We start from the raw sequence: 17,004 nt of genomic DNA on the forward strand, positions 1-17,004 counted from the left end.
CAGTCAAAATGTTCAGAAAAGAAATTTGAATTCACCCTCTGCTTTAACCATTAAGGATTTTCAAATTGGTGACTGGGTGCTATTCAAAAATCCCAATAAACTTAATTCTTAATTTCAACGTTTATTTATTAACCTGTACTTTACATAATATCAAAAGGTCTTGGCTAACACCTCACCTAAAAAGGGAGATGATGTGATCTTACTATTTACTATTTGGACTAATCCACTCTCCCGCGCAGTTGTGAGTTTAAAATGTCGGGGCAGGCTCAGGTGGCGGTTGGTGAGGAAACGGTCCATCATTCTGCGTGGAGACGTCACGTTAACAATAATCTCGGCGTGATCCTGACTCCAGTCTTCACTACAATACAACTCGCATGTCGGTCACACCCTCCAACTGTACCACAGAAGCCCTCCTTAGCTGCTGAGTGCCAGCATACACCTTCTCAGGCACTGCTTACTATGAGGCTCGAGCGGGCAGGAAGGGGCGGAGTGCTGTACGTGCACTGCTGTGCAGCGCCCACAACCCCATTCACCGGCGGCACCTCTCCCCGGAAGCAGGCCGCGCGGGCCCCGCCCCCTCCGACCAGCTGCTCTTGACGCACGCATGCGCAGTGGCCAATCTCTGTTCACTCCGGCCCGTAGCCCTATTCCAGTGTGACGGCCGCTGGGCGCTGGGCGCACTGCACGGCCGGCCTCGCGCGGGCACAGGGGGGCATGAACAGGACGGCACGCGGCGGCTGGCACTGCCCGGGCACGGGGCTCGCCACCTATCCAGCGAGCTCGTGCTCCCTCCCCACTCTGCCCTGCCCGGAGCACTGACCGCGGGCTGCCCGCCCCTTGTATGTATCTGCCGCGGCCTGGCTGCGGGCGGCTGCCGGCTCTCGGCCAGTGTGTGTCCGTGTACAGCGCGCTTCTCCTGCTGCCACCATCATGTCTGCTGCTCCCGGGCCCCGGGGCGGCCCTGCTCATCTTGCTGCTACTCAGCCTGCCGTCCAGCTCCGTTCCCAGGCACAGCTCCACTCGCAGGCACAACCCCAGCTGCACTCGCAGCCGCACACCCAGGCCCAGCTGCACGCCCAGGCACAGCTGCACTCCCAGCCCCACTCGCAAGCACAGCTCCATTCACAAGCACAGCTCCACTCCCAGCCCCTCTTGCACGCTCAGCCACCTTCCCATCACTCTCAGCAACAGCCTCCCCAGCAGTCGGGGAACCCCCCACAGTCCCTGCCTCCCCCAGAGATGCCCGACCTCAGCCATCTCACCGAGGAGGAGCGCAAGATTATCTTGGCTGTCATGGACCGGCAGAAAAAGGAGGAGGAGAAGGAACAGTCCGTGCTCAAGTAAGTGATCGCTTTTATACTGGTGTTTATACTGGTTGCACTAGAGCTCTCCATTGCACTCCCCTCTGGGACCTCCTGCTACTGTTCACGTCTACCACATTAGTAGATACCCCCTTACTCACATATGTTGATGAGCCTACCTGCCCTCACTCACCAGGTCTTGCTAATGTTCACCTCTCATAAACGACTGGTGTGTTTTTCACGTACCCATATTCACCATGGGTTCATGTTTAGCAAGGCCAACTCATTTACTTGGGCCCGCTGATATTTAAAGCACCTCGCGCCACTGGGGCGGGTGTTTTTCATGTGCCACGCTCACCACGGGCTTCTGTTCTTCTTTCATACAAGCAGGGTCTGGACAGCGTCTGGACAGCTTCTGGTATCACATTCTTCCTTCTTGATCAGGGCCTGCTGGTCTCCCCCTGAGCTTCAGTTGGTGTACTCTGTCACCCCTTAATACCTACCTCCCTTTGAGTCTAGGAGTGATTGGGGTCAGTAATGTGATGCATTATTAGTATATTCTACAGCCCCCATTGAAGATAACCCCCTTCACGGAGCCTCTGTACTTTTTTGACCCAGGCTTCCTATGTATCCGCTCCTGCTATGGCTGAGGCCAGAAATCCAACATGGCCGCTCGCAGGTGCCAGCCCGGCGGTGCTGCTGTCAGTGCACTCTGCTCATCCCGGTGCGCCGGCTCAGTCTCCCGTAGTTCCACTCCATCTGTCCGTACGAGCCCAGCAGTAGTTGCACTGCGAGCGCGGTTGGCTTCACACGGGGCCCCCCTCTGGCCGGAGGCCTACCATGAGCAGTCAGTGGGTGGGTACTGAGGAGCCGCCATCTTCCCCCGCAGATGTGTGCGGGGAGCCGCTGTCTGCCCCCGACCCCGGGGGTTAGGGAGGCACGGATCCGCGGCCTCGCCGCGCGTCCCCGGCAGAGGAGTGAGGCAGGGCCGGTGAACAGACGCTGGGCTCTGCAGCTTCAGCACCGCGGAGCTGTCCAGGGTGCTGCTGCCTGCAGCTGCCATCTACATACAGAACAGATCAGTCTGTGAAGTGCTGCCCCGCGCATCCATCGTCCCTTCACTGTTTTTTCACACTTCCTTCCTTTAAATACAGCGCGCTTGATAATTGATCAGCGTGTATGTGTAGTGTGTGCATTTGTAGGCAAATTAGTTTGTGTACGTGTGTTAGCTTGGCAGTGCATATGGTGGGTCGCTAAGAAGTAGCAAACTTGGCTAATCATTAGCACATGTCTGAGTTGCTGTCTCACGAAATAGCCGGATCAAAAATAGTAGACACACATTCATGCATTAGTAACTCGTACACACTCACGCTCTTTTTCGCTCTCATTTTCCCACTCTCCCCTTTCTCGCTCTCATTTTCCCACTCTCCCCTTTCTCTTTTCTCTTATGTTGATATTTTTGTTATTTTGTTTGCCTTTTCTGTTTCCTTCTTACAGCCTCCTTTCTTCTCTACTTCTCTTTCCTTCCTCTTTTTTTTCTCCCCTATGACTCTTTCCTTCTCCCACTCGCCCTTTTCTCTCGGTTTCTCCCGTTCCCTAACGTATCTATCTATCTATCTATCTATCTCACAACCATATTTATTTGTGTTCATGCACGTCTTCTTCGCCCCCCTGGTAGTTTAATACTTCCCTGGATATATTATGACGTGTCAGTCTTCTGGGCCACACTTAAAGTTGTGGCTGTCTACAAGTATCTGATAGTATCATATCTAGAGTGTCTGCTGTTTTGTATCCTATCTTTGAGAGTAGTGAAGAATTTAGAAGAGCACTCACATTTTACAGGTAAGTGTGCACTTTTTAAACTCAGGTCGATGGAACCGTTATAAAGCGGCCCAGGCACTGCTGGGTAGTCACTTAAGAGTGATCAATAGTTAAGTATCTCTTTAATTGTGTTTGTGGTGTTTGTTACTCTTTAATTACAGACCAGTGCACTATGTCGTAATGATGTGGCATTACGTTTCAACTTGTGTCGCTCTTGGCAAGCTATCGTTGATGGGTGCAACATCAGTCATTTCCCCAAGCCCACACACAGCAGGTCGAATTTTAGATGAGCTAAACAAGACTTCACATAAGTGAATAGTACCGAGAGAACCTCTGCCTTGGTGATTTCTATAATGACGTGTAAGACAGTTATGAGATGTCATTCTCTAATTTTTCAACACTTTGAAATCTTTTTGAAATATTGCAATGAAAACTTCTAATCCACATCTTTTACCCTTGTAGGTTTTCTCGAAGATGACATTCTTGAGTGTGTTGATTTTTTAAAAATCTTATGTTTTAATTTTGATGTAGAAACCATTCTTTAGAGAAAGAATGCAGTATACTGTGGCACTTGTTGACCACTTGAGCAAATTATACGCAAACAAAATATTGTGTCGAATCCAGGCTTTTAATACAAACCACAATTTTGCAAGTTTATAGTCCTTTCTTGTATTTGTTTATTATGCCCAATACATACTAAGCCCACAGAGAAAAACTAGGCAGAGATCTTTTTGTAAAAAGGAGCATTTCCAAGTTTGAAAGAAAAGTAACGATTTTGTGGTCAAGTATGCATTTCATCTCAGAACCAAGAAACCCGAGTAAGGATTTAAGCTGACTCCTATAGAGTGGAATAGCTAATACAGATGTCTTCACCGGTTGCATATTTGAATAATATTTGTCGTGGCCTGAACACAAAAGGACGCTAGCAACCACCAAGTCCTGATTACAATTATGAACAAGCCAATGTATGATGAACTGCTGAACCCTTCAGGCTTTCAATTGAGTTATGCTGAGCAACCCACTGTGACTCCTTCTCCAATGCTTAAGGAATTCGCTGAGGGAGCCCTTTTTACAAAAAATGCACATATGAAGACCGCTGCCGAGTGAAAAATGTGACGTGAATGGTAGGCATGACTGAGCTGGTGTCTGTCACTGTGATTTTTTTTGTTTAAAACTTTTTATTAACGTTTTGTTTTAGCATTTTGCACAGTTTTAGGGAAAGAATCCCAACAGCGTACAGTGAGTATGTGGCATCGTTAGTCAATAGAACAGATACAAGTACACCAGTAATCAATGTATGACTGTTGAGTTACATGGTAGTCCATTGCGAAAGTTCAAGGACCACGCTCTCTGGTTAAAAAAAGGGGGGTATCTAGTCCCAAAAACCACATCTCCAGAATATGTAAACATAGCTAGAACATGGTGCGTTATGCGGCAACCTTGGAAATAGGGTACACCATAATGAGGGCAACATAAGATAATGAGTCACTTGAGACCTGCTTCTGTGCCTAGTAGAGCCTGGGGGTGAGGGGGAGAAGAGGACTAGAGTTTGCTAGATCCCGTGACGTGTCTGTCACTGTGATAATGAAGACGTACCTGTGCTTGGCTGGACTCTGTATCCTTGATATTGATTGAAGAATTGTAGAAGTGCATGGGCTATGGCTACTATGATATCAGTCGTATGAGACCCCATTTAAGCATTTTGTCAAACCTCCCATTTTAGTGGTTTTCATCTACCAGGCACAAATGAGGTTGAATCAGCACTGCAGAGGAGTTCCCAGCCGTAACTCACTCCCTTTGGCTGAGTAGCGCACAAAGCACACAGCAGCTTTTGAGATCTAAAGATGTATTCACTTTTGAACTTTCAAAATAAATTGAATGATACTAAAATACCTCACACTTGCATAGGTCAGTTTATGGAGCGTGGGTGTGGAATGATCTAGGATTGACATACACCTGTATTCTGCAATCCATGCAGTCTGTCTGTCGTTGTTGCGACTTTCAGCGGTAACTGAAAGTAAGGCATGTTTTCATAATCCAGCATGTTGAATCGAGTCATTGAAGGCACTTTGATTTTTGTGTCAACAGCAAAACTTTGACATGCAAAAACAAACTCTAAGGGACAAATCTATATGACCTCAGATCTTTAGGCCCAGACTCGCAGATTTGTTGAAGTAGGCTTAACTAGAGTTGCTCAGTGTTGCTCAGTGTTGTTTGTATATGCTGTCTTTGCCTTTTTGTCTAATTGTCTTATTCTGACTTCAAAAGTTTTAGTGGCGGTTGGAGTTATTTACTATACAGGGAAATATGTGTGACTGGGGATCGAGGGTTTTGTGTGGTTGGGAGTAAGGTGTTTTGCTTTTTAAAAAATGTATGTTGAATATTGTTACCAAAAATATTGTCTGACAGAAATATCGTGTCCTAAATATAGGTCACAAATAAATCCTATTAGGTGTAGATTTTCTATTAATAACTCCAATGTACCAATATTTTTGTAAAGGATCTTATTGAGGCTCTAAATTTGTCAGACAATATTTTGCTTGCGTGTATGAAGAAACTTTATTGTTTTTTTATTAAAATCTTTACAATAGAAAAATACTTTTGAAAAAAAGGTAGAAAAATAGTCGATGACATAAAAGTTAAAATATTTGATGTTACAATATTGCTCAAGGCCAAAGATTCCATATTTAAATTTTCACAATTTTCCTGTGACATGCAATATCTATAAAAAGATGTGTGCCGAGGGGTGCAGAAGCTTCGTTACTAAAAAGGGAGCAAGTCCATTAAAACACAGTAAAAAAAACGGACATTGCAGACGGACATGACACAAGTCCAGTGGAGTCTAACTGCCCAATCCGCTCACTTTAAGGCTCTATCTAGACGGGTGGTGATCTCTGCATAAAAAAGGATATGGTCTCTGGTGTCTCCGTGAAACTCAGGGCAGTGCGATGAGGTGAGCAGCCAGTAGACCACACCATGCGGCTAACAAGTTAAATCAGGAAAAAAAAATGGCCACTGAGTTGTTTAAGAGAGAGACACGACCTGGTACAGTAAAAAACGGGGATATGGTTACTGCACTCCCACTGCGTTAAAGTTTTTGCCGCTCTTGTGACCAACTTGGCAAACTGGATTTTAAGCGTCATGTTCTCTGGATTCATGGCAGCAGGAGCGAACTCCACGTTTATTCCATTCGCCCCATAGCAGCATCTCTTGATCTTTAAGTAAGGCGGGACAAACACATGCCACGCATTCAATCGACTCCGAGGCGCACCCACACCCACTGCATTGTCATTTGAGCGGTGCCAATCTGGTAGATGGTGCAAGAAAGTCCATTCACCCACCCCGAGTGCCAAAAATCTTGTTTTCCATGCTACTGCGTCGGTGCATGATAATTGTGGCGCCCCAACACCTGGCTTAAACCCCGATAAAACCGTCCAAGTATGTTTCCGTTTTCCCAGTTGTAAGAGTAAAAAAGACCAGGACTGGACACTTTTTTTGATATACGTTTTAAGGGCCTGCTGGGGTGGTTAGTTTCTCAAAATTCGGTTGCATTGAGCATTTGCAATAAGTGATATTTTGATTATAATATTCAGGCACTATATCAAGCTGTTTCTTGTTGCTGAGCTTCATGGTGGCGTGCCCGTCTATTGCTTTGGAAAAGATAATAAATGTCTAAGTAAGAAATGCTTTATTGGCTAGGAGCACCGGTTTACTAATTTATTACATCATGTAAGCTCTTCTATGCTAAATGAAAACCATGTTGAGAGGTAAAGGATTTGCATCAAGGCACTCATAGGATGACCACCCTTGCTTCTGTTTTCCCTCTCTTAATATTGCGGTTTGCCCTGGCAGGCCAGTGATCATGAAATTTGGGTACGCATGCAATTGTGAGCTTTAGGGCTTCGGAGGTGATGGCAAGAGATTGTAGTAGTGTGATATTCTTTTGAATACCCCAAAATATTTTTGGATGAGACATGCCTTTGCTTCCTGCCATAGGGAAAATTGCTCCCGCTTTTTGGCAGGCGAGTTTAAAGGTTTGGAGCCTCTGTAGCTCTTCAGCTAACTGCTGCAAATTGGCTCATCAGCGCTCTTCAATCCAAACTGAATATCCAATTGAAATTAAGCTGGTAAATTTATAAACAGATTAATTTTCAGTGGGAGAAATTGAGCGCAATAATGTAAAACCTGCGAGGAAGTATTCAAAATCCACATTTAGTTTAGTGTTGCTTTACACCTCTCTATTTTTACCACTCCAGCTGCAGAATCAATTAGTTGCAAAAAAGAACACTGACTGGAGTCAGAAAAAGTACTGACGTAGAGTTACATCAGTGATCACACTTTTCACAGCATACAAAGGTCTCTTTTTGTTGCATCTTCATTTCAAGGCCTCCAACACAGTGTTAAAAGCTCGTAAAAGACTTCATTGCCTTTGAAACTAAAATGATCTATAATTTGGAAAAGGTATTTTGCTATCAATACCATTGCGTGTGTCAAATGTCTTTTTGTCAGCCTAGATAGCCTTTCCGCCCTCCCCTGAGCATCTATAAATACGATTACAAATAGCATTGACGTCATGAATTTTGTATATTCGCATATTATGTCTTTTAAAGGTGAGTTAAAAGAGGAAAGAAAGATACAGTCTTGAAATTGTTGTGCTGCAAAGCATACGAATATTCTAGTTACTCTATATAGGTGTGTGGCTAGCAGTTCTTGAGGAACTTAGACACTGTGAGCACATTTGCAACTTTTTTGCACACCTTAATACAAATTGTCTCAACCCAAAAATATTTATGGTTTAGAATGACTATCTTTCAGCCTTAATACCGCAGATTAAATTAACTGGTTCTCGGAGTTTACACAAGTTTGACACACAAGTATGGTAGATTTTCCACAGCATTTAGTTAGGAGCTGGGGTGGACATTGAATGTTCTCTTGTGAAGTGGTAGGTAGGGTGGCCTTTGGAAAGGCAGTTAACATCCAAGAAGTCATAACTTCTTGGGTATTCACCAACCCTGAGAAAAATTACAAAAAATCGATGGCTGGTTTGCTTGAATTAATGTAATTCACTGGTAATTAATTGCGCTACATTTCAGTATATTTTTCCCTTACTTATTGTCACGCTCTAGACAGGGACAATCCTTATGCAAGTCAGCCTTGGTCCTGTCTCAATAAGAACAGTCCAAACCTGAACTGCCAGGGTGCGTCGCCAGCCCTCCCAGTGGTTTTCTCAACTCAAATATACTATTAAATGTACTCCACAAATGGTTGCAGTGAGTGTGCACATGAGCACGAAAAGTCATAATACCACCCTCCTCTCATTTTTCACGGAAATGGATTAAGAGTAATTTCTACAAACATATTCATGGTGTCTATACATGGAAAATAGTGCTTTTGAGTGCTATACACATTCCCGCAACACATACTCCTTTTGAAAAATAACTATAGAGTAAAAATTGGATAACAGATGTATGCAGTAAAATCCCTGACTTGCATATATTTCCATGTCTACTGCGGGTTTTTTGTGACTCGCCAACAAGTTACAAATATGCACAACTGGTGTGAGGAAAGGCACACTTTAATGGATCGCTAACTTCTAAAATGCTAATGAATTCACCCATTAATATCAAACTTAAGGTTAAGGTGAGCCATGTTCAGATACATATTTTTATTGAAAACCAACTCAAGTTCTTTTGAAAGTTAAAAATAGTCTGACATTTTGGGGCCCTCAAATTGATGCAATTTGAGTTTCTTCACTGCTTGACTGAATTTGGCTCTGACAATTGCATCTCAATTATTATTTTTTAAGCCATCAGGAAGGTTGATAGTTAGCTATCATCCATCGTATGATGGTTCTCAGAGTTCGCGTGTGAATTTTCGCTCTCAATGCTTTGCATGGAAACACTAACCTGGCCGGCAAAGAAGTAATACATGATTCGTACTGCATAGTTTAGATTTATTTATTTGTGCAGGCATCACCTTTTAATCAGCAGGGGTTTTATTCTTTGCCATGCTGCAATCATGGGATGAATTTGATAAAGTTGATGATGATGATCCAAATTTTGGGGCATGTAAGTGGGCAGAACATGTTCACATTGCAATCCCTTTGGGACATCACAATGATATCATTATTATTATGCACCGCATTCATACTCACTGTATTCTAATTCTGCCTTCTTTTGTTCTCTACGCAAATCTGGACCATGGATATTTGTTTTATGACTTGAAAGCACAAAAGACAGTGGGCTAAGCGGATAGCTGCACATTTTAAAAGAAAAGTCGCAACAAGTTGCTGAATCTAGAATGTAAGAACCCTGAACACATTCAAATTCAGATCTGGTCCTTTGCTATCTATAGGACCCAAATATGACTTACAGAACATTAAACATGCATGTTAAGTATCACAGCAACCTTCTCGAACCCATATAGTTTGTATCCAGGGGATCAGGAAATGCCATTTGAAGGGCATAGTTAGTCTAGATAGTAGAATGTGTGTGATTAGAGCTGATCAAGGACTTCTATGTCTGCCTTGGGTCTTCTGTAGCCATGTACAGGAGAGCCCATTTTCAACAGTACGATTGGATAAGCAATTTACAGGTATTTTTGACCACTCTTGACTTACACAAACTGCATGTTGGAGTGTTGGTGTAGGGCAAAGGTATCCAACCTTTTGTAAGCAATGAGCAACGTTTATGCATCAACTCAAATGAGAGCAACATCTGAACTATAAACGGATGGGAGCATAGAGGGTTTGGTAAAATAATCGAACCATGAACAAGCTCTCTAATGGACATAACTTATACAATTACCATATATAAATGAACAGCAATTAGCAGTATGGGTTGACATACATTTAAAGTAAAATGTGAACGCATTTAAAGCTCAAGGTACAGTGAGTGAAGGCTACGCTGCCTTTATTTGTTTTCTCTTATGTTAATTGATGATGTCTTTTTCTGCATAAAGACTTGAAAATAGAGTAACGATTCAAAGATTATTCTGCAAGAGAGATGATGGCTCTCCTCTAAGATCATTTTGTGAATTAGTGATAAATGGTGCATTTTAAAGAACTGCAGGACAGTAGCAGAGCTATAAACATGGTTAGACTGAAATACCATTTTACATGGAGGTTTGGCGTTCAACCCAAGGGAACGTTAGAGAAAGTTAGTTGTAAATGATGTATTCCAAATACTTTCTGCACCAACATTGGTCAAACTTTAGTAGGATTGAAAGATCACCTAACATGGAGATAGATGGGCGTTCTTCTCAGTGAACACATGATAAATACAGACTATATCAGGTTCATTTTAAGTGTGTTAGTTTTGTCAAAATGCTGTAGTATATAAAGCCAACTGGGATTTGGGATTGTCTTCATCAGTTGAATGGGTGGTTTCGTAGGAGATGGTGCATTTTGTAGCTCATTAGGAAAGTAACACTGTTACATTTTGGTAAGGTGTATGACCCTTTTAAATAAAGGTTTTGGCTCATTTTTGTATTTTCTACTAGCTTACCCGTCGCGCGTTGCTGCGATCTCAGAAGTAAGGAAATTTAAGGAAACTTGTTATGATAACATTTAATTTACATTGTGTCATTTTTATTGAAACGTATTCATTTTAATATGGAAAACATTTTAAAATGTTGTTTTAATTCTGTATATTTATTCGAGTGCTTGTGGATACACGGTATTTTTGTTTTTCAGTCTGGTGCGTACACAAATAAATCAGAAGGTTTTCCAACGTGTGAGCTGGCCACATGCAGTTGTCCATGTGAGAAGCACGGATTCTCCAAATCTAGTCCACACACTTGCAGTGATTGTCCTTGTGCTTTGTTGATGGTCATTGCAAAAGCGAGTCGCACCGGAACCTGTAAACGTTCAGTATTGGAAAGATTATGAGGGCCCTGGGGGACCGAAGGCCGATATTTAACAATTTTTTTTTTTTTTTTGCCAAAAACCTTCGCGGGAGTGTACTCAACAACTTCCCAAAGTTTCATGCCGATCGGATGAATGGTGTAGTAATGCATACTGGACAAACAGACATACTTTCTTTTTTATATATATAGATAATGCCCTAGTTATCACATTGCAACATTCCATATTACATATTTTACTACACTGTGAGTGCCTCCACACATCCTCAATTCCTCTGATGTGCAGACTTTTCAAATTCCATAATAGCCCTATAGGTTAGTCCAGTGGCATACTTAACTACTCTGTGATCCAAATTCACATTTTGTTTTTTAAAGACTTGTATCAAACATGTCAAGAGTCAGTGCAACTTTGTATGATACATATAATTGACTTTAAACTGTGAAATAAAACATTTCCACAATTCACCTAGATGTACAGGTAGGGTAAACTACACTTTCACTGGATAGTTTTGAATATGTTATTATTCCATAGTGTCGGCCGCACACCTTGACAAGTAGTCAGGCCCACAGTAGCAGGAGTTGCCCTTTGACAATGTGAGGGCATACCTAATTTATAAAAGCACTCGTAGGTGCATCCCAGAATTCACAATTTAAGGGTCCAAAACGAAAATTAAAGAGGGAAAAAACACTAAACAGAAATTACCCTTTGTGTCGGGTAACATGTTAACATTTTCATTTTGTCTCAATTAGCACAAGCACATTTCTAATTTTCCACAGCGAACATTTCAGAGTTTTCTGTAATTGCCAGCTAGCACACTTTACAATTTTCCAAAATACCCAAGTTATCACTTCACATTTTCTTTAATCCTCCTATTCATTGTGCAAGTCTCCTCAACACGAGCAGTAACATTGTCCACCAATTCCATAATGCCCTGTCACCTCATTCAACATCCACTAATTACATAGCACACAAAGTTAACGTTTCCATAATGTCCACCTGGAACACTTTTGCTGTTTTCAATAACGCTCCCAGTAATGTACACATGATAAACTGCAATATGATAAAGCTATCACATTGCATGGTGTTCACTTGACTCTGGCTATTTGGACCGGAGGTATGAGAAGTTAAGGGACTTTGCTGTGGTCAGCCTGTTTGAGGTATTGATGGTGTCTGGACCATTGATACTACTGCTTGATCTGGTAGTTAAGGAGAGGGTTTTAACAATGGAAGGACATGGGCTAGATCTGGTCCAGTGCCAGGAGCTAGAAGACTGGATTAGAGATATTCTGTCTGTTTTACTCCCCCCCCCCCCCCTCCACAGCAGCTTCTTGATGCCTCCTGTTTGACTTCAGGCGGGATTTCCGCAGGAAGTTTACAGCACCCTTTCTAAGAATGAGCACACTATTAAAGCAAACCCAGCCATGACGACAGAGGAACAAGTGTCAGTAAAAAATTAACACTGAGAACAATCATTCTGTTGATGTGATTCCTTTAAAGCACTACTTCCCGGTTTATATGCAACCCTTGATGGTGTCCCTGCGTAATAGTCCTGTCACAACTTTCAATTATGCCGATGATCTTCAGTTGATATTCAATATAATCTCTTCTACCACATCCATTAGTAATTTCCAATGTACCATGACTTCCATCAGTGAATGGATGTACTCCAGTCAACTAAAGCTCAACCCCGATAAAACTGAGCTTGTCCTTACAGAGGGGCCCTCCAACCTTTGGAACTCCAGCTTCTGGCCTCCATCTTTGGGCACTCCTCCCTGCCTAGTCAACTCTGTAAAGAGCCTTGGTGTTATCATTTGCAGTGACCTGTCCTTGAAACCCCAAATCAATGCGGTAGTTTCTTCCTGTTTTTTTCATCTGCGCAGTATTCGAAAAATCTGCAGATTTCTGACCAGAGAAGCCCTCCCCCTTGTCACCCTGGCCATGATCACTTCTCGCATTGATTATGCGAACGCTCTTTATGTTGGCATACCAGCATACCAACTGCATCGCCTACAGCTCGTTCAAAATCAGGCAGCTAGGCTCATCTTCCGCCAACCAAAGCATCAACATGTTAGACCTCTGATGAAGAGCTTTCACTGGCTCCCAGTGGCCAAACGTTGCGTATTCAAGCTGGTCTGTACCATCTTTAAGACCCTTGCGTGCCAAGGCCCTTCTTCATCTCTGCCAGAATACAACGTTATGTCCCCCCTCGGGATCTCCGGTCCTCTCACCTCCACCTGCTTACTGTCCCCACCTTTAAACGGAAAAAACACGTTGGGCTGAGGTTTTCTCTTCTGGCCCCTTGCTTCTGGAACTCCCTTCCCAATGAGTTGAGATCCGCAACACACTACTCCCATTTCAGAACTCTTCTGAAAACTTTCCTCTTTACACAAGCATATGAATAAATACCTATTACCCCCTCACTCCCACAGTTTTTCTGCATTAGCGCCATGAAACCGCCTGGTGTAAGTGCGCTTTAGAATTTTTTTTAACATAACATAACATAACATCGACTTGCATGAAAGCAGTAAACCGGAGACACTTATGCTTTAATACATTTTGACAATAGATAACTATTTTGTAGACACATGAAATACTGTATAATGTTCTAATTATTCTGCCGCTTGTAGGATATCCCAGTGTGTTCTTCTAGGGCCAAGTGATTTTGTCACTAGCCAGTTCTTGTATTTTCTGCCTTTTCATGTTTATTGATATTACGTAAGACTTGTAAGGTCCTGGGGTCTATATCTCCAATTTCTTTCAAAACTGCCTTCTCAAGAGTGAGAATTTCCACTGGGATGGTGGAGGTAGGTGGAGTGAAGGAAGATTTTACTCTTGTTCCTATGTCTCCTAGTTCCTCATCTTGTTAGTGATTTCCCTCGAAAAAAAGCCTTTAGTTTGATTTTCCTTATAAATTAGTTTACCTCACAACTGAGTTTGAATTTGTCCAAATTGGCTGTGGGGACAAGCCTTTCTCCAGTACCTGCATCTGTGGAGATGAGTGGGTATGATCAGTGAGATTTACTACTAAGCTGGTCGTGGCTCAGAGCTGCTTGGTTGTTCACATTCATGGGCTTATCTTTGGTCATACGCCTGATGGTCACTCTGACCTGCTGAGATGTGGGAGCCCATTGGACCTGTGTTCCCTTTTTCATCCTGCCTCTTGGACGTCCCTGGCCTGTCCCTAAAAAGGACCTTTGTTGGTTGTGTGGATTATTCGAGTAGCAGCCCTGTGGTGGTCTCCAGTACTCTAGTCGTGATGGATGCATCTTAGGTGGTGGGGGACCATAATAGTATGACATGGGGTTTAATGGGGGGGCCATTTCACAGGGCCCATCCTCTCACTTGTCCATATCTCCATCCAGAAGTCCTTCTGTAATTCGTCCTACCTATGTGGTTGTCATTTATGCCTGTACAGGAGTTTGAGCTATTAGACCTTGTGTCTGAGCAATCACTATTGGTGGTGTAATCCGTGTTCCCCCCTGACATGACATAATCATCCTTAATGCACCGGAATACCTGTTCATGTGTGAAATTATTGGGATCTTTTTTCAACTCCTAAAATTTAGTCTAAGTGTTGCTGCGAGATCACTCGTAGTTTGGTTGAGTTCATCCAGCCTCCTCTTGAGTCTGGATGCAGATTGATATGACTTGAAGCGGACTTCGATTGTGTGTATTTCGGTTGTTAGTGCTTGATGGGTCGCTGTTTTTATGATTAAAACAAGCCAGTCCCTTGTACAATGCCATAAATCAGGAACCAGTCTTTTTTGAAGGCTTTATCATGCTGAAAGATAAATGGTTTATTGCGTACTATGAGATCATGAGAGGCTGTACTCATTCATAAATATTCGGTCATCATTAAGCCATGTATCATGGTCTTGATCAGAGTTCTTTTTTGCTCAGTTAATTCATCCCAATTGGTGTTGTCTATACCCATTTCTGGTTTGTTAGTACCTTCAAATGGAGATACTGTAGCTAAGCTTCTTGCTAATTCCTCATACGAGAAGGAAAGTCCAGTAATCTCAGCCATATCTGTCAAAGTAGTGGTCCGTGCCCTGGATGGAGATGTGAGATATAAACTTTTTTTAAAAAGATTGCAATTTATTCAGAAAAAACTCCCACAACTGCACGCTGGCTGTATATTTATCGAGAAAGTGGGAGTATCAACTAAAAATGGAAACTCGGCTGTTATGAGGAGACTAACCCTCCACTGGAGAAAAAAAGGTTTTTCTTGTAAAACCCTCACCCACCAAGTTTACCCATTGGTGGCATGCTTCATCATCAGGTTAACCCCTTTCTGTTATGGAACTGGGCGTGTTGTGACCTACGGAATATGTGGGAGCACTTTCAAGAGTATAAAATGATAAAGAAGATGGAGACAAAATAGGAGTGGGGTTCTATGCTGAAGTGAAAGGTAAAAATACCCGGCTAGTAGGTGCAACCTATTTCTTCTGGCCTTTGGTCGGTATTATTAAAATCAAAGGGGAGATGGGAAAGAAGGATATCTGCCTGCTTTTCTAAAAGGTCAACATGTTCAAGCCATACCCTTGTTGGATTTTTGTCAGGACCTAGGGAAACTAGCTACCTGGTACCACTCCTGCCGTATTCCATTGAACGCACACTCATTGCATGCTTAAAAATTAGTGCATATACATTTGCCACCTAACTGGTGATTATTGTCTGTATCTCTGTAGTAATATAAATGTGGAGCTAGTCTCTACAGCCCTGCGGACATATACATATTACTACTTTTTCTATGTGCTGCATAGCACTTTTGTCACAGTGGACACCTCTGGGTGAAGAATTACGTGAGACATATTAATCTAATCCAAATAAGGTCCAGATTCTTGGTGACACAGCAACTGAAGCGGTGTTGGACGTTTACAACAAATCTTTTACCATGCATGGAATCGCAACGCGGTCGTTACAACGACCGCATTGTGATTCCGCATACCATTACTCAGCAAGTCGGAGCAATGACTTGCGGAGGGGGGGAGGTGTTGGATTTAAAATCCAACACCTTCCCTAGTGTCCGCACAGACTGGAGTTGGTATAGTAAATTATACTATTCCAACTTCCAGCGCCCCCACCTCCGTAAGTCGTTGTTCCGACTTGCGGAGTAATGGTGTGCGGAATCGCAAGGTGGTCGTTGTGACAACCGAGTTGTGAATTCCATGCGTGGAAAAAGAATGCAGGGTATTCAGGTAAATTCTACTGAAGCATATATATGCACAACATTTGGCTGCTACAGGTGCTGATCCTCTATGCACACTCTACTAGATCTGAATGCACCAAAGCCTTCATGAATGTTGTGTGGTTAGATGCAGTAAACTTCACAACTATCTTATTATCCAAAATAACCATTGATAAAGAGTGATACAATCCACAGCGTTTAGGCATCTGTTTGTTTAGGCATTTTTATTTGTGTGTTGCATCTTTCCTTCTCGATAGCTTCTTTATATACTTTGAGCAGCAACAGGAAAGCCAATATGGGAATAAAGAGCTGATAAAATACACCATCATTATGTCTTGCCCTTTTGCCTTAGGTAACTTAAAGGCTGGTGTTATTTAATCCATTGTAATAAAACAATCCAAATTCACTTTTCCTTCCACCAATGACGAGTACATTTGGTTCTCATCACACATAGTAGCATACCGGGGTGTGGAATTTAATCAAATATCTACTTGTCCATGGGGCAGGTTGCTTCATAAATCTACTTGTCCTGTACCAAAATCCACTTGCCCCTTTTGTGCCATGTAAATAACCTCTCTGATTATGCCAGGACTCCTTCCATAGTAGGGTTTGGATACAATTCCCTTATGTTGCCATGTTTATGCAGATCTACATACTGAGGTTGAAGGTAATGGTAAACTATCGGTCCAGGGTTGGAATTCCCTTTTGAGTCTATGTAAACCTACTAACTTGCATGTTTTAAGGGGTTTCAGCAACTCTTCTCTAATCTTTTCCCACACTGAGAAAGGTTGAAATCCCGACAAAGACAGACATAAAACTTCTTCCAG

At 42.7% G+C, this 17,004-nt stretch overlaps 1 protein-coding gene across 2 annotated transcripts in view; it reads left to right on the forward strand.

Moving 5' to 3' along the window:
* Positions 1–687: 687 nt before the first annotated feature.
* Positions 688–17,004, forward strand: part of RIMS2 (regulating synaptic membrane exocytosis 2) — a 1,859,827-nt gene continuing 1,843,510 nt past the window's right edge. Inside the window, exon 1 of one of the 2 annotated variants that reach the window (XM_086966100.1) lies at positions 688–1,340. In XM_086966100.1, the coding sequence (XP_086822226.1) occupies positions 931–1,340 (410 nt within the window). In that variant the 5' untranslated portion in view covers positions 688–930. The remainder of the gene's footprint in view (positions 1,341–17,004) is intronic. The other variant, XM_086966101.1, reaches the window with a different exon arrangement.

This window comes from Lissotriton vulgaris, chromosome 4_1, assembly GCF_964263255.1.
Source record: "Lissotriton vulgaris chromosome 4_1, aLisVul1.2, whole genome shotgun sequence".
NCBI classification, from domain to species: Eukaryota; Metazoa; Chordata; class Amphibia; order Caudata; family Salamandridae; genus Lissotriton; species Lissotriton vulgaris.